The following is an 18,067-nucleotide window of genomic DNA, read 5'->3' as shown; positions in this document are numbered from 1 at the left end:
CAGGAGCAGCCTGCTGGCTCGCTCAGCAGACTTGCCCCTGTGCTAGTGACTAGAACTCAGCACTTTGCGCCTCAACATCACATTTACTAACTCATAAAGCCCAGGACAAGTCACATGACCCTATTTGCTGAAATTATTTCAACAGTCACAAATATGTACCGAACATCTGCTCTGAATAAGGCACCAAGTATACAAAGGCATTGTATCTGCCTCAAAGAGTTGACCATCAATGAGGAAAACAGACCCCTTACACTCCCCACCCCTGCTCTCTGTGGGTACCCAGCAAGATGGAGCCCTGTAATATTACATCCACTCCACCCAAAGGGGCTGAGGTCGGAGCGGATCATTTAAGAGCTGTGACTATCAGAGCAATTTCTGTATTTTACATCCTGTTGAGAAAAAGTACCCTGTGGAAAATTCCCAAGCCTACTCTAACCTGATGAAATTGTTTGCACAGACTTAAGCTTTGAGATCAAACTAAAAAAGCTCTTTCCTTCTTCCTAAGTCGGGATTAAAAAATTAATTTTGAAGCAATCTTCTGCTCATCTTGCTGCAGCAAAGCTTCAAGAGCTTCCGTGAGTCAACCATTGGATTGTGTGAGGGCATCCTTGGCTCTGGGAGTGAAATAAGATGTCGGAACATAAGAGAAGAAATTTGAATGGTGTGCTGGGCCAAAAGGTTTATACACACACATACACACACACACATACACACACACACGTATATTTAAAGAATAAATAAATATATTTGAAAAATAGGAAACTATGGGGGAGCAGTAAGGAGGAGGATGGTGTTAGCAGTTTGGTTGGCAAAACAGGTTGAGTTGAGTAATGGGAGAAAGAAATCATGCAGGAAATACTGGTTCTGCTGCTTGGGTCTGAGCTGTGATCTCAGGCACAGATAAAAGGGCCATTCGATCTTAGCCCTCTGAAACTTTAGGCTCAGGTGGTTAAAAGACAAAGGCACCAGTTTAGGAAGATGTGATAGTTGCCAATCATCTGACAGGCAGTGGGTAAGAAGGTCAAGTGGTTTCCGGCAAAACAGCTGCATTGTTACCAAAAATTAGTTTTTCCCTAATAGTCTACCTTGATTTAACAACATGGAGGGTGGTGATCACCCATTTGTTATTCAACAAATACTGTTTTTACTAAGCACCTACTGTGTGCCTGGCTGTCTTTGTAAGAACAGGGGACACAATGGTAAGCAAACAGCATGGTGTCTGCCCTCATGATGGTTAGGGTCTGTGGGCAAAAATAGCCAAGTAGAACAAAGCATGGTGTGTGCACCAGTACAGAAGAGCACCTGCCACTGGTGCACATGGCGATATCAACCAACTTCCCGAGGAGAAGTCTCCCACCATATTCCGCTGGGATTGCACTAACATGCAGATGCCGGAGCCCAGCCCAGGTCCACACCTCTCCTCTCCTGCCCAGCAGGGCTCAGTGCTCCAACCGCACCCTGCATGTCTGTCAGTCTGGGGCTTGGTGGGCAGTGCCACAAGACACATTAGACGGCGCCCTCCCCCTCGGTCTCCATCCTGCTCTTGCTGTTGTGGTGCCTCCATCCTGGTGTTTTTTTCCTTCAGCCTCCTGCCTTCTGTCACTCTCTAGAAGCTGCACTTGTGAATTCACCTGTGATTTCTGGTTATCAAATGCAATAGACCAGGGGTCCTCAAACTACGGCCCGTGGGCCACATGCAAATACAAATATTGTATTTGTTCCCGTTTTGTTTTTTTACTTCAAAATAAGATATGTGCAGTGTGCATAGGAATTTGTTCATAGTTTTTTTTTTAAACTGTAGTCCGGCCCTCCAACGGTCTGAGGGACAGTGAACTGGCCCCCTGTTTAAAAAGTTTGAGGACCCCTGCAATAGACAGTTGTCAGTCCCTGATCATAGCAGTTAGATCATTTGTGTGTGTGTGCTTTTCCATCTCCTTCAATAGACTGTGAACTCTGTGAGACAGGGAATGGGTCTTACTCATCAATATGTGCTTCATGAATAAAAGGAATACTAGTATAACCTAAACTGGTATAAAACAGGACTTTGAATCTGGGCCTCCTTCCCTTCTGATGTATTTTTAAATACCCTTATATAGACTTTAGAGTCATCAGATTTGTGGCAAAATAAAGTAGGTATTTTCTTCTACATCTACAACAGCAGCTTTATGAACCAAATGACCATGCATATGTCTGGTTGTAAATAGGCCCCTCGGTTTAAACTCTGCCAAAATGAAAATTGGAAGGTGGAGGGCAGCAAATTCCACATGAAGAGTTCAGAATGGCTCAGGAGGCCCTGACTGGTTTGGCTCAGTGGATAGAGAGTCAGTCTGTGGACTGAAGGGTCCCAGGTTTGATTCTGGTCAAGGGCATGTACCTTGGTTGCGGGCACATCCCCAGTAGGGGGTGTGCAGGAGGCAGCTAATCGATGTCACTCTCTCTCATCGGTATTTCTAACTCTCCCTCTCCCTTCCTCTCTGTAAAACAATCAATAAAATATATATTTTTAAAAATGGCTCAGGAGGAGGTCAATTGATTCATTACCTTCTGGGGTGTTTTTCAGAACTGACCCTAGCTGGCCCAGTGGGAAGCAGTTCTGTTCAATGATATATCCTGTTTATCAATGGTGGGTTAGTTAAGTGAATGACTGTAAAGTCTTATAATGGAATACTAGAGGGCTATTAAAAAGAATGAAGCAAATCCATCCGGACTGATGTGGAAAGATCTCCAGTATTTATTATTGAGAAGTAAAAGCAAAATGAAAATCAGAATACAGGGGGTGGGTTAGAAGAGGATAATGGGGGGAGGGGGGGGAAGGGAGACGTATGTAATGCTTTCCACAATAAAGATTAAAAAAAAAAAAAAAAGATCAGAATACAGATGATTATTCAAAACACTAGAGGCCTGGTGCACGAAATTCATGCATGGGTACGGTCCTTAGGCCTGGCGGGTCATCAGGGCTGATCAGGTTCCCCGCCTCCCTGCCTCCTCCTTTCCTTGCTCCCTCAGCACCCCACCGCTGCTGGTCGCTCACCATGTTCCGTGCCGCTCCCGATGGTCAGCACACATCATAGCAAGCGATCGAACTCCCATTCTCCCGGTCGAACTCCCAAGGGGACACTTTGCATATTAGCCTTTTATATATATAGATAGGCTTGTGTAGGTCTAAAAATTTTTTCGGGATGAACATACAAAGAACTGCTAACAGTCTAAGTATAAAGAAAGGGATAATTTCGACTTTATGTCTTATTAAACTATTTGAATGTTTTTATCACTTGCAAGTATTATTTATATAATAAAAATTAACTAGCTTCAAAAGTCCTAACTCAGAAAAGCAACACCAGATCTTGAAAGGTCAAGAGAGAGGACCGACGGCTTAAGTTTCCCAGGTAAAAATCCCTCTTGCAGGCAGCACCCTGGCACCCACATCTCACGGTGGCTCTGTTACATTCTTCTTGGACCGACTAGCTCTCATGAATGAACAAAAAAGTTGCGTCTTTATGATAAATTCTCCTGAAAGAAAGCTGCCTTTGAAATAAGGAGAAGGGCAAGCCAGAATAAATCAAAATTAGAACATCAAGTCTGGCAGGTGCCTTGGAGCTGCTATGAATAAGTGACCCATGAAGTCACTCAAGATTATGCTCCAGCCAGAATTTATTTTAATTGCTTTAGTCTTATAGAATAACTAGTGGCCCAGTGCACACATTCATGCACATTAAAAGGAAATTAACTAGGAGAAATATTTAAATATTGCTATTTGCCCTTTCTCTATAATAGAAGTGTCAGAGGTGAAAGAATTAGTAAAATGTACATGAAAATAATATGTAAATTGATTAAGGAATAAACAATAACATGATATAACAATAAAGACATGAAAACAACAAAAAACATGATATAAAAACAACATTGATAAAAACAATGACTGATAAATTTATTAAACTTATTCTAATATCTCCCTGTATACCACATTAAGAGTAAAAACACTTTCAGAGTGCTTGACTAATTTCCCTTGTGATGAAGTATTTACAACTTTAACTTTAACGTTACATGCTCTTTGGACTCAAGAGAAAGCAACATACAACTGACCATGTCCGAAAACTTTTTCCAGCCCAGTGAGGCACCTCAACTTCTCTTTCAGGTAATTGTCAGCAACACAACAGTAAATATCAACATGAAGCAGACTATTATTGTAGATCACGCAGGGAGAACAAAGGGTAAAATATTTAACTATAGTAGTGTTTGACTATAATCTGCACAGTGAGAAAACCTGAAGTCATTTTCAAGTTCCACCATTTCCTCTTTTCAGTTGGGTCAAGTGTCTAAACTTTGTAAATCTCCATTTTCTGGCTAATGAAAAGAAAATAGGATTCCACCAGGTCTCCTAGTTACCTACTCCAGGACTTCTACTATAAAATGTCTGCACCTGGCTATAAAACAAGTTGGGTTCCTGGGCTGAAGAAACTCCAAGGAGGCTAGTCGCTAAGGAAAGGTAACCGGCCATTGCTATGTGATGTCATTACCCGGCACCCACAGCCACCATTTCCAGACTGGGCTGGGCTGTGGGCCGCATTTTGCACCATGGGGTCTCGACAGTGTCAGCTGCAATTTGGTGGGCAGTTGATCGGGGTGGTGGTGGGGCCTGTGTCCCACTTGGGGGAAGTCGAGTGTTGCTTTGTTGGTGCCAGGTCCATGGTGCCATTTCTCTGTAAATGGCCAGTGCACATCACAGCAGCTCCTGCATTGAGCGTCTGCCCCCTGATGGTCAGTGCGCATCATAGCGACCAGTCGGAGGGTCCTTCTGGTCATTCCAGTCGTTCTGGTCATTTGGTCATATTGGTTGCTTAGGTTTTTATATATACACATTATTCCACGGCTGCTCACTAAAAGTCAGCTGTAAGGTTGTATTCTTCTACACATAAGTTTGCAATCAAATTCTGAGTTTGTTTCATTTGCACAGAATGGTATATCTCTTTACATTTTTTCCTATTATTTTGACTAAAGATCTCATTCCTAGTCTCTAATTTCTGAACACTTTAACAATGCCTCTTCTGACAAGTTGAAAGGTCTCTGGCATATATGTTTTCTTGCTCCATAAAACTCAGCTGGCTTCAAACCATCTTTCCAGCTAAATGGTCAGCACATTGGCCAAGAGAGGAAACAGAATAAAAACACCTTGACCCAAAATTAAAGCACCTTGAATAAAAGCACCCTCATATTTAGCTCTTTCTGCTGAACAGACGCCCCTGGGGGCTCTTAGCGCCCCCCTGGGTTTCCGATCACTGTCAGTGGCAGGGGGGCTTCTTCCTGCTTTCCCGTTCGCCTCCCTGCATTGTGCCTACATATGCAAATTAACCGCCATCTTGTTGGCAGTTAACTGCCAATCTTAGTTGGCAGTTAATTTGCATATAGCCCTGATTAGCCAATGAAAAGGGTAGCGTCATACGCCAATTACCATTTTTCTCTCTTATTAGTGTAGATAGACTATAGGTCATAAGGAATTAAGTTGTATCTCACCCATTTTGAGAATAAAATAGCATGCTATAATGGTATTTGCAAATGTGGGAACACAAAAAGTTCTCCAAATGCATTCCTTGTAAACCTCAAGGGTCTATATAATAGTACTAAAGTGTCTTTATTGCTTTTTGAAATGCTACCTCCCCATGTGAGTAAGCTCCTTGAGAGCCTCATCTATCATCTTCATTTCTTTAATTTGCTTGGCACATAACATATATCCAGTAACATATATCCAGTAACTGTGCTTATGAGTTCAGATGTCTTTTCCTTCCTTCAGTTAATTTCACAATATTTATTGAGCATCTACTAAGTGCCAGGCACGGTACTAGCACTTTGTATATGTATGCACATGCATGTGCTTGTGCTCTCCTGTCATCTGAACAAGGAAGGCCCTGCAGCATTCTTTTCTCACACGTACCACAAAATCGAGGTTGGGAAGTGGAGCTCTGTTCCTTCCAGTATATCCTGTAATGGAGGATGCAGCCCATTTGTTCCTGGGCTGGAACTTCGTCCCACGAAATTAAAATGCGCCCCTTTTCCTCTGTGATGGCATTAATGTGGGGGCCACTCCGTGGTGCTGTAAAGTAGAGCACAGGAGGCGTCGTCACCCGTCTAAATCCAAATCATGAAACTAAAGCAAAACGTGGCCAAAGGTTCCCAAGACTCACCTTTGTGGGCAGAGTCACCCCGGATGGAGCGGCATCCTCCCCGGTGCCCTGACAGTGCGTGCACGCGGATTTCATAGCAGATGTGAGGTTTTATGTTCTCTGCAAGGAAAGAGAGCTCTTATCACAGGGGCAGTATCACCTGTGAGTCACTAAAGGAGCCGCTTCCATATCTGTACAGACGCATTCAAGGCATTTCTTGCCATTTTCTTAGTGTGAAGATGGCTCAAGGATAAAGGAACGACCTGTTACAAAATCTCAGCCTCCTATTTGCTATGGAACCGCCTCCTAGAAGCCACGGCTCCCAACTCCAAAGTTTACATCATAGTGAACAACTCAGCAAACCTGAGTTTCTTTTGAGGGTCATCGTGATTAAGGAGACAAAAGCTAGCCCAGTCTCAACCAGGATTTAAATATAACCACACAGACTGCTTTTGAAACAAAACTTTCCTTCTGGAAGAAAAACAACAGACTTCTACAAATAAATCATTTGCCATTTATCAAAAAGTGAGGCTGGGTGTTTCAGGCATAGAACCTGGAAGGCTCTTCAATTCCACAGACGATTATCAGGATCTGACTGGGGAGCTTGGGGTGACACGTTCGGGTGTGGCTAACCAGGACATGCTCAGTGCAATCCGACCCGTTGCTCCTTCCCTACCTGCCCGCACCTTGATCCAATTAGATCTCAGTTGCTTTGCAGCGTGGAAGATTTGGAAGATCCCCGGGAATGTTAATACACCTTCGGAGCTTTTAAACTGCCACCCTTTGCAGTTTTCTATCAGCTACAAAGTTTATTGGCAAGTCGCTCTTTCCTGCCCAAGCTCCTTATTTCCATTATCTCTACTTGTCATAAAGAAAAAGGCCCCTCTCGTATTACTGCCCATGACATATCTTTAAATTCCCCATTAAAATTTAAAGGAAAAAGAGAGAGAATCCCTACTAGGTATTAAAGTATCATGTGGTCAAAACAAGAGCTCTCTCCCATATTGTTTAAAGCCCTGCCATAGATAGATCTGGTCCCCTACCACGGACGATTGATTAGGATTTAACATTTCCTGTTTGGGGAAGAAGAATTCCACTGAATAATTTACTAAACGGTGTGTTTTATAAGAAAACTCGCTGTCCTTTAAATATTCCAGCAAATAAGCAGCATATAAAGCTCAAACACACCACCAGTTCTGTCAGAATGACCATGAAGAGAAAAGACGAAGCCACGGGTGAGTTCCCATTTGTATCCATGAACTAAGTGAGATGGAGGTAGGGATACAATCAGCTCAGTCCTGTAATCCAAAGATTATATGTGGGTGGCATCCAGACCCAGGGGCCCCAAGGGCACCGTGGAGAATGGGATCACATCTCATTTCTGAGTGGCTAGTGCCTGGCTGCTCTGCTACTCATCGAGGAAGGTGCCAACCAACCACGGTGCCATACAGAGGCATGGGAGTTCCAGATGAGCTCAGCCGGCAAATGCTTTTGTTACATTTTGCCATGCAAACTGTGTTTAAGGCAGAAGCCTTGGGAATGGCTCTACAGAAGCTGTGGGCTGCTGCTTGTGAAGAGCCTACCTTTAGTGGAGGAGGGAAGAAAATGTGGCTCCTTAACTCAGGTGACATTTCCTTTTCCGTGAAGCGTGGAGCCCTAGCAAGCTAGTTCCTTGGTTCTGATCTTGAGGACTCCCGTTGAACTGGCTAAATCTTATACAAACACTCCTTAATCATGTCTGCTCTCCACCTCGAAAATTCCTTAGCCCTGCTCCCCATAATGTTAAGATTTTTATTTCTTCATCCTGGCCCCAACTACCAGCTCATTTCCTCATACTGGCAAGCATACCTATATACCTGGTGTCCATGTTTATAAATACTCTTTTAGGTGGATTTTCTGCAGAAAGCTAATTTCCCCTATTAAGTATGCATGTGGCTCGCGAGCCGCAGTTTGCCGACCACTGCCCTAGAGGAAGAATGAGGGAGCATGCAGAAGGGGGGCCCAAAATAGCCTAGGAATCAGGGAAGGTTTTCTAGACATGGTGATGGCCACCTATTCTAAAAGGTGTGGCTCTGTATGGCCTGAACCATCTTTATGCAGACAGGGCGGGACCGATGATCCCTCGCCTAGTCTCACCGACCTACAGTCCTGGAGCTGGACTGTCTTCAGGCCCACTATAAGCAAGGGCCCCAGCCAGAAGCTGAGGATGCGAAGGCCATGAGTCATCTCACTGAGGAGAGAGGGCCCCTCTGATTTCGTGGTGTGAATTACTTAATTTTTTAAGAGTTTATTTTCATAACGTAACAGCAACACAAACTAATAGTTCACCAAGTGTTTTCAAGTAGCAAGAAAACCATTATTAAAGTTATTTTACCAACCAGTATATGGATCTAATTCAAATGAATATTTCTAAAATGCTTAAAAACATTTTAGTTTCCTAAATATGGAAACCATTCTCTCTTTTCATCTACTTTATGGTATTTGTGTAGAATCATAAAAGGAAGGAACTGTAGGGACTACATGATTTAAACTATCCTGCAGGGGTAAATGCTAATTCAGTTACAATAAGCATTTGCAATTTTGCAGCACTTTAGAGCTCACTAAGCACCTGCTCTAGGCACTGTTTCATCTGATTTGATAGGCAAAGCAGCCTCAACGTAAACTGGTGCTACTGCGACAACTCCAGGGACAATCACTTGTCCTATGACAGACCATAATAAGTAAGGAAAGTTCCTTCTCAAAAGAGAGCGGGTATCTGCCTTCTTATAATCTCCATGCAGAGGCCTCCGTTTTGCCCTCCAAAACAGTAAAGAATGCATCCTCCTTTTCATGTATGTCAAAGCCAGCAGCAGCCATCAAACCACCCCACCCTCATCTAGAATTCTCTTCCATGTGCTAAGTAGTTTCCACATTAAAAGTTCCAGAGCCCCAGGGACTTCTCACCTTCTGTAGCTCACTGGGCCCCATTCTGTTTACATGTAGTGATTACAATTGAACACAACTCACTAAAATCTGAGCAGCTAGACTATAAAAAAAGGGCACCCAAGTAAGGACCGGTTCATGTATCATCACTCAGTGTGCTCTGTTTATTTCATCTGTGTAAATTTTTTTGCCTTAACCAGTGCAGGTGTGTCCTCCTGGACAGGTGCAATGATTGTCAGGATGTGATGGAAGTGTTATGGGATTTAGAGCTTGAAAATCTATTAAAATCTTAGCTCTGTAAAATAATAATAATAATAATAATAATGCTAGCTAGCTAAATTATCAAGCACTTAAAAAATGCTAGGAACTGTTCTAAACGTTGTCTTTATATTAATTCAGTTAATCCTCACAATAACCCAATGAGGTAGATAATATTGATATCCCCATATTATAGATAAGCAAACCAAGGCACAGAGAAATTAATTTCCCCTAGATTATCCAACCTAGAAAGGGGCAGGGCCAGGACTCAAATTTAGATAGTCTGGCTGCAGAACTAGTACTTAAACTTACACTTAAAAAGGACATTGCCTAAGTTTTGCCCAACCATCTCAATATGCTTTCAGATGCTTTCTTTCACTTGATTGTAACCACTGACAGATTTGAAAAATTTGAGGATTAGAGACACCAATTATATAGATAATTCTGAATTTGTTATCACAAAAATAGGCAGCAGGCCTGAGCATGAAAGACTTCCTGGAATCTTTGTCTATATAATGGGCTGCACATATTTCTGAGACTTAAATGAACTCCCCGATGTAAGTTGCCCATCACACTGACTGGTTACTACTTAGCTCTCAGCCACACTCATTTGGTTGATTCACTTGTATGGCACCGTGTCAGGCACGTGGGTTTTCCATAGATACTGGAGCTTTTAGGCGACCAGTTGGTTGGCCTTCTATAGCTGCCGTGGTGTATTCTGGGGTGCTGTCCTGAAGGACCCTAGGTGATCGCTGTCCTGCATTCTCATGTAGCCACTTGTAACTGAAGGGCAGGGTTTTGGGTTCTCACCTGCAATTTCCTCAAACAAATTTGAATTTAGAAACCCTCCTGAAGGCAGGTGAGCAATCAAGTACCTGAAATCAAAGCGGACACGTTGTAGGGGGGAGTCCGTAGCCAGTTCAGAGGGGGCCGGGGGCCGTGCCCCGGGTGGAGCTCCCTCCATTCCACCACGTACTCTTGGACAGCAGAGGCGGCTTCCCCGGGGGGCTCCCACATCACCATAATGCTGTCCATGCTCTCTGAGTTTGCAGAGACCTGGCCAGGAGCCAGCAGCCCTTTATGGGGAAAGTGGGGAGGGACAAAAACAAAAATCACTGTGGATAAAGATATAAAACATAACAACTCATCCTAGCAAAGTTTTAGAACTGATTTCTTTTTAAGGTCTTCAGGTTCACAGATTTAAGTTCATGGTACTTCTCAATTTGTGGAGATCTGGCATCAACAGCTTGGACAAGGACCCTGTGTAGAGTTATTTATAGATTTCCCCTTCATATTTCACTTCACTTTTCATTTTTGTGTCCCCAATGGTACCTGCTCTAGTGAATGTAATAGGAATCCTTCTAATCCAGCTTATATAAGTGTCTATTCAGATATATATGGATCCTTAGAAATTAGTGCTGCTTTGTGCTTGTGAGTTGCTATTTCATGAACTGTGTTGGGAGTAAATCTAATGTTTTCTCTAAACCCCCCCACCCCCCACCCCATACAACATTATGTTTCTGGGATATATCCATCCTGTTCCTATATGTAAATTTAGCTCATTCCTTTAGACTGCTGCCTCAACCCCTTCTTTGCCCAGTCTCCAAGTGACAAGCAGGTTCCCCTCCAACTCTTTACTGAGGTAGACAAAAAAAAAAAATAGTGCTGTAATAAATCATAAATTCCTAACTGGGCAGGTCATGGTGGATGGTCACACCCTAGTCCTGTAACTTGAGTGAGAGTTTTTAAAGCCAGCCCTGTCCATTGTTTTTGTGCATCTAGGTTAACAGAAGCGGTGCCAGAAGGAATACCCTTCGAAGGCATAACCACCCGTAAGAAAGCACATAATCTTCTAATCCAACCCCTGCCTTGCTTTCTCCCACCTTCATGCAATCTTCCTTAACATCCTCTCTTTAATTTCAAACGCATAAAAGAAACTGCAAAACTGTTATTCTTCAGAGCATTTGAGATCTTTATACCCCGGCATATGTCATCAGTTTGGCTCAAATAAACTCTTATATAATTCAGGGAAAATTGATGCTATTACAATGTTAAGTCATTCCATTAATAATTCACATATTTCATATATATAGAGAGAGAGAGAGAAAGAGAGAAAGAGAGAGAGAGAGAGAACCCCGATAATGAGCCTCATCGAAATTCAGCCACATTTATGCAAAAACCATCATGGAAAATTTCAACAAAAGAGTGCGTATGTGCCAGCAAAACCATGGAGGCCATTTACCTAATATGCTATTCCATACATAACCCTATACTGTGTACTTTATGAATCAATAAAAAATTTACAATTTTTAATTATAAACCTGTGTTTTCTATCAAAATTACTTCTTGCGTGAATTTTGGGACACCCTTTATAAAGATGGCCAGAATGGTCTCTAAAATAGCCAATCAGTTGACACTCCAAAAAGAAAAGCTTGAGAGATCTCATTTCCCCGCCTGTCGACACTTGGTATTTTCTGACTTCCTAACTTTTGCCAATCTGGTACATGTAAAGTGGTATTTAACTGTGGTTTTGTTTTCATTTTCCGGTTTCTCATGAGACTGAGCTTCTCTTCATATATTACTAATCATCTGACTTTTTCCCCTTATGTGAACTGCCTGTTCATATACTTTGCTAATTTTTTCTGAGTTTCCTGTCTTGTGTCTGATTTGCAGAAACAGCTTTCATATTCTAGATCTTAATCACTTGTCAGTTTTCAACTCTAAAAATATCTTACTCTTGTCTTTCGGCTCACTGATACCTTTATGATGTGTTTGTTGCCCATAAATACTTACTTTGCTGTAGGTAAACCTATGTATGGTTTGTGCATTTTGAGTCTTGTTTATGAAATCCTTCCATCCAGGGGTCATGAAAATACTCAACCACATTTTCTCCTATTGACTTTTGGTTTTAAGTTTAACACTCAAGTTTGTTTGTTTTTTATCCAAATCTAGCTGAAAGTTTTTCTTTTAAGGGAATAAATTTTATTATTATTATTTTTTAAAATTTTATTATTTTTTAAAATTTTATTATTTTTCCCACACAGTAAGTTTTTTCAAATGTGACACCATACCTAACATACACAAAGTTCTATATATGACTAGGTCTGGGTCTAGCCAGCTTCGTCACCAGAACACACTGTTCTTATTACCAGGCTTTGTGATGTCTGACTATTTGGTTGGTAAACTCCCCTCTTCCTTTTGCTGTTCTTTTTCCAAAATACTCTTGGTTATACATAAAACGTTATTCTTCCTTTTAGGCTCACTTTATTAGGGTCCCCCAAAATTCCAGCTGGTAGTTTTTACTGGAATTAAGTTAAATATATAATTTAATTCAGGGAAAACGGATGCTGTTACAATGTTAAATCGTTCCATTAGAAGATTACTCAGCTCTCCTTTGACATCTTTTAATGGAGTTTTAAAAAGTCCTCCTTAAAGTTTTCATGGATTCTTTGTTAGTTTAATTCCTAGACATTGGATACTTTTAGTTTGCTATGTAAATGGCATCTTATTTTCTACTTTTCTACTATTAATCTGTGTGTGTTATTCTTATTTCTGACAAATTTGCTAAACTCTCTAATTAGTTCTAATAATTTATCTATTGCCCATGTTGAATTTTTCATATAATAATCGTACTAGCTGCATACTTAAAATATCTCTTCCTTCCAATCTTTAAATTAAATCTTTTATTTCATTTTTTTGTTTTTATGTTGTTGCTAACTTTAAAGAGAAGGTGCCTACATATCTTTATTAAGATGATATTTACTACTAACTAAATGCTTTTCTATATCTGCGAAGAACATATTTCTTCTTTTCTCTCTCTCAGTATTAATGTGATGAATTACATTGATACATTTTTCTGATACTCCTCCATCTTTAGATTCCTAGGATCAACCTTGCTTGGTCATCCTGCACTATGTTTTGCAGACATTTAACAGTATAGAATATTTTTTAGAGAAGTTTTAAGTTTGTAGCAAAATGAGCAGAAGGTACAGAGATTTTCCAAGTGCCCCTCATACAGAGCGTCGCCTACTACCGACATCCTGCGTACATACCAGTATACAGTAAGATTCTTTTTAAAAAAATATATTTTATTCATTTTTTACAGAGAGGAAGGGAGAGGGATAGAGAGTTAGAAACATCGATGAGAGAGAAACATCGATCAGCTGCCTCCTGCACACCTCCTACTGGGGATGCGCCCGCAACCAAGGTGCATGCCTTTAGCCGGAATCGAACCCGGGACCCTTCAGTCTGCAGGCCGACGCTCTATCCACTGAGCCAAACTGCTTAGGGCTACAGTAAGATTCTTGATAAATACTTTCAATAATTTTTTCCCTTTCATTTACTTTCTCTCTCACTGGGACTCCTTTTAGGCAGTCATCCGATTTCCCTTTCAATGCTCTCAGTGTTTTAAGTTTGTTGGTTTTTTTCATCTTCTTTCCCGTTTCCGATGCCTTTTGGAAGAGTTTCTTACCCAATCTTCCACTCACTCGCTCGTCTTCCAATGAGTCCTTTTTGCTCTTCAACCCATTGGCTGAGCTCTTCATTTCAGCAATTAGACTTTCCATTCCGAACCTCTTCATTGCAGGCTTCTTCACAACCACCTGTTTCTATCATTCTCTCTTCTCTTCCTTCCTGAGGACACTTGTTATGCTTATTCTAAACTCTTGTTCTTTCTGTTGCATTCGTTATATTTCCTATGGCACAAGTTGTTCCATTTTGTTGCCTTCTCCCCTCCCCTATGCTCCCCCCACCGGCCCCCAAATGTGTGCCCCTCCAATTTCTCCTAATTTTCTCCTTTGGGATCATGATTTATTTTTCTTGGATTGATCAGCAGCCTTGACCTTCATCTTCCTGTAGGAGGAGGAGTGAAAGCCTAGTTGTAGCTCGTGCTCCTACAGGTAAGTGTAGGTAAGGAGGAGGAGCTTTTCAGGGTGGAGAGCTCGAGGTCAGAGGGCCTGCAGCGATGCCAACTGAGCTCTGCCTGTCCACAGGTCCCCCTCAGGTGTCCCCGGCACCTCCAGACCTTACCTGTGCTTTTATGTCCGGCACTTCCCCTTATGGGGGAGTGGGGCTCTGATTCTCTTAACTGCCAGGCCCACAGGTTGGATGGCACCAGAAATCTCAGGGGCCAGCCAGCAACCAGGCACTCTCTGCTCTCAACTCCTCTGCCCGGCTAGGTTCCAGGGCTGCTTAGAAGACACACTGCCCTGCTCTCAGGACTTCCCTGCCTTATAGTAGAAATGCCCAGGCGATGATCATCTCAGAACAACACAGGCAAGAAAAAGGAGTGCAACAGCAAGCGCTGCCCCAGCCCTTCCCTTCATCACTACTCCCCTTCGCACAGGCCGCTGCCCTCCCCTGGCACCCTCCGGGCTGGGCATGGTAGTTAGAGCCTGTAACCTGCATAATCCTACAAGCTGGAATTCCGCAGCTGTGGTTCCTTTATCTTCATTTGCCTTCGTATCTGACTTCCTATGCCAGGAATTTTTTTTTTAAATGAAATGCATTCATTCGGTAAATATTTATTGAGCACCTATGGTTCACAAGACCCTTTGCCAGTGATGGGCTAACACAGCCAGAGCCTTTCTGACCACTGTTTTCTCTGGAATTAGCTAAAAAAAAATCAACTTGGCATTGCCCTGCCTCTGAGTCACTACGCTTGCCAGGAACCAGCCTGGATGTCCTCCCACTGAGGGCTGCCAGGGCTTGTTCTCTCCTTCAGATCTCGCCTCACACCTCACTTCCTCTCTGTGACCCTTCACACTCCTCCTTTAGCCTCAGTCATTCAACTTCCCATCCCCATTTCCACAGAGAGCTTCTGAAGAGAGTTATGAAGTTCATGAGATATTTGGAAAGAGACAGGTGGCCTGCTTTTTCTGTCCAGCTCTGCCACTAATTGGATGATGTTGGCTTAGTTACTTCCCCTCCTGGGGCCTAAGTCTTTGACATCTGTATGAGCCTCTTTATGACTCTACTGGCTTTTGATTCTTCCCAAAGTTTCAATAATTCTCGAGCACAAGGACTGGTGTGAAATATGTTTTACTTGTTGACTGTGGGTTTGGCACACATTCAATTTTCATGATAAACCAACAAAAATGTTCTAGTGCTTCTTGATATGCAATGCGATGGCAGGTGCCTTTGATAATAAAATTGTCCCTACTTTTCTCAAAATCAACATAATGCTACCTATTGTGAGTAGTGTGAACACATTCTGAACGAGAGGGACACACAAAATTATGGTACAATATTTCTACAGATTATTCAGAATATGTGTGAGACAAGAGCCACCAAGGATGGGATTATGTAATTTGCCAATCTGTCCTCTGGCCACTCTGAGATGCACAACTTTGCATTGAAGGGTCAGGTGTGGTCTTAGGAGTGGTAAAGACTCTTGAGAATCCAAGGTTTCCACCTTCTGAGACCTTCTTAGAGACAGCTCAGTTGTAGAAAACTTTTTCAGTGTCATTCCTTACCTTCTCTACATGTTCATCCTTACTGAGCCTCATCCTTATTTAACACCTGTCTATTCTGAGAGGAAGAAATGTTCCTTTAACTGCTTTTGTTACTGGGTTCCGTCAACTTCCAGCTCCCCAGGGTCTTCCTTCCATCAATTATCCCCTTTATTTTCAACTCTTCCCTACCCTGATTCTGTTTTTTGTTTGTTTTTGTTTTTTACTTATATGCTCATTCGGATCCCTCTTTAAAACAAACCCTCATGCCTGCACACCTGCATCCCTTCACCTGGCTAGTACCAAGTGGTCTCTCCATACCCTGTTCCCATGTTGCCTCCTCTCCAAGCCCCATACTTTGGCTTTTCTCTGTTCCTAGAGCTACCTGTGCATACCACTAGCCTCACACTTATTATACTGTACTACAGTTTACTCGTTTATATGTCTGCCCTTCCACCTGAGTAAATATAACTGGAGGATCTTATTTTTTAACCTATTGCTGGAGTCCAGTTGACTTAGAAAGTGTACGCTCAATAAAGGACTACTGAATGAATAAATTAGAGGCCAACTCTAAAATAAAGAATGTGTCATTTTGAGAAGTTGTTATCAAATCTAAATAAAGAGTCTGGAATGGGCCGAGAAAATTCATGAGGTTTATATCCCCAAGACTCCTCTGCAGTGAGGTCTGAAGGAGTAAGGTTTGACGTACTGCATTTTAACAACAGCAGGATATATACAATGGTATGAGCTCTTCTCCCACAGAATTCACTTTAAAAAGTTACATATGTAGTCCTTATCAAAGGAAAAAATTAAAAAGTATAACAAGCAAAAGGGAAGAAAAATCACCTGCAATCCCATGATGCAATGATGATTTCTATGAACATTTCCATATATATCTCACTAAATGTTTTTAACATACGAAAAATGTATATTCATGTAAATACATATTTTAAATGACATTATCCCATATACACTATTGGAAGCCTACCATTGTACTTATTATGTGCATCTTTCCATAGCAATAGAAACATAGCTACAACATCACTTTAATGCTAGCATGAAATCAGTGCCAGTGACAGTCAGGATATATTAACCCAGTTCATTTTCTATTATTTTATATTTAGGTTATTTGTACTGTTTCACTATTTTTTTTTCACCAAACATATTTTTGCCTATTTATTTTAAGCACTTACTATTTGCTGAGGATACATTTATAATGCTAAAATTTCTTGGTCAAAAGATATGTTTATCTTTAAAGTTTATTACATTTGGCTAAATTGTTCTTTAGAAAGGTATGCCAGTGTACACACCCACTAGCAGGGTACAAGAATACTTTAATCATTCACCAGTGTGGATTATACTATTTTTTTTTACTCTTTCTCAATCTGATTTGGTTTCTCATGGTTTTTTAAAATTTCATCTCATTGATTAGTAATTAGACTGAACAGATTTTCATATCATTATTATTCTTTTTATATTTATTATTTGAGTTGCTTGTTTATATCCCTGCTTCTTATTTTAAAAGGTTGGACAGGCCCAGCTGGCATGGCTCAGTGGTTGAGCTTCGACCTATGAACCAGGAGATCACAGTTGGATTCCTGGTTAGGGCCTATGCCCGGGTTTCAGCTCGATCCCCAGTTTTGAGCATGCAGAAGGCAGCCAATCAATGATTCCCTCTCATCAATGATGTTTTTGTCTCTCTCTGCATCTCCCTTCCTTTCTGAAATCAATAAAAATATATTTTTTAAAAAGTTAGACAGATAATCCTCTTTTTGAAAAAAAAATGTGATATATACTTTTCTTAAATTTCTATTTATACATCTGAAACTAGTACAAAATAATATTGAAAGTAAATTGTAATTGAAATAAATAAATAATGTCTTTAAAATAGAAAAGAAAATCTGGCCAACTGTTAACATTTGTTAGATCTGAAAATGGGAACATGGTTTTATTATGTTACTCTGAAAAAAATTGCTACTCATATTTTTAAAGTTTTATTTTTGGTGTTTTCAACTTTTTAAATTTTACTATGCAGAAAGTGTAAGCTTTTTTCCCCATAGTTATTCCATCTCTTCCATCAGGTTTCTGCCTTAGGTACCTAATACACATGAGGGAGATTACCAGCGGCCTATCAAATACCCACCAGCCTTCATCTTCTTTAGCGAGACAATACTGCTGCCTGAAATACACTTCTGAGCCTCCTCTGAGCTGGGTATGGCCTGGTGACCAATGAGAGTCAATGGCTGCAAGTATGTTGTGTGTGACTTGGGGCAAAGCTCC

At 41.4% G+C, this 18,067-nt stretch overlaps 1 protein-coding gene across 1 annotated transcript in view; it reads right to left on the bottom strand.

Moving 5' to 3' along the window:
* IL12RB2 (interleukin 12 receptor subunit beta 2) overlaps nt 1–18,067 on the bottom strand; it is a 63,541-nt gene that overhangs the window by 13,679 nt on the left and 31,795 nt on the right. Inside the window, exons 9-11 of the mRNA XM_006766905.2 lie at nt 10,214–10,414; nt 6,180–6,278; nt 5,930–6,088 (exon numbers count right to left, since the gene is read on the bottom strand). Of these exons, the coding sequence (XP_006766968.1) occupies nt 5,930–6,088; nt 6,180–6,278; nt 10,214–10,414 (459 nt within the window). The remainder of the gene's footprint in view (nt 1–5,929; nt 6,089–6,179; nt 6,279–10,213; nt 10,415–18,067) is intronic.

Source organism: Myotis davidii, unplaced genomic scaffold, assembly GCF_000327345.1.
Source record: "Myotis davidii unplaced genomic scaffold, ASM32734v1 scaffold122, whole genome shotgun sequence".
Classification (NCBI taxonomy): Eukaryota; Metazoa; Chordata; class Mammalia; order Chiroptera; family Vespertilionidae; genus Myotis; species Myotis davidii.
Note: the sequence above shows the minus strand (reverse complement) of the source record. Positions and strands in the feature narration are given on the sequence as shown.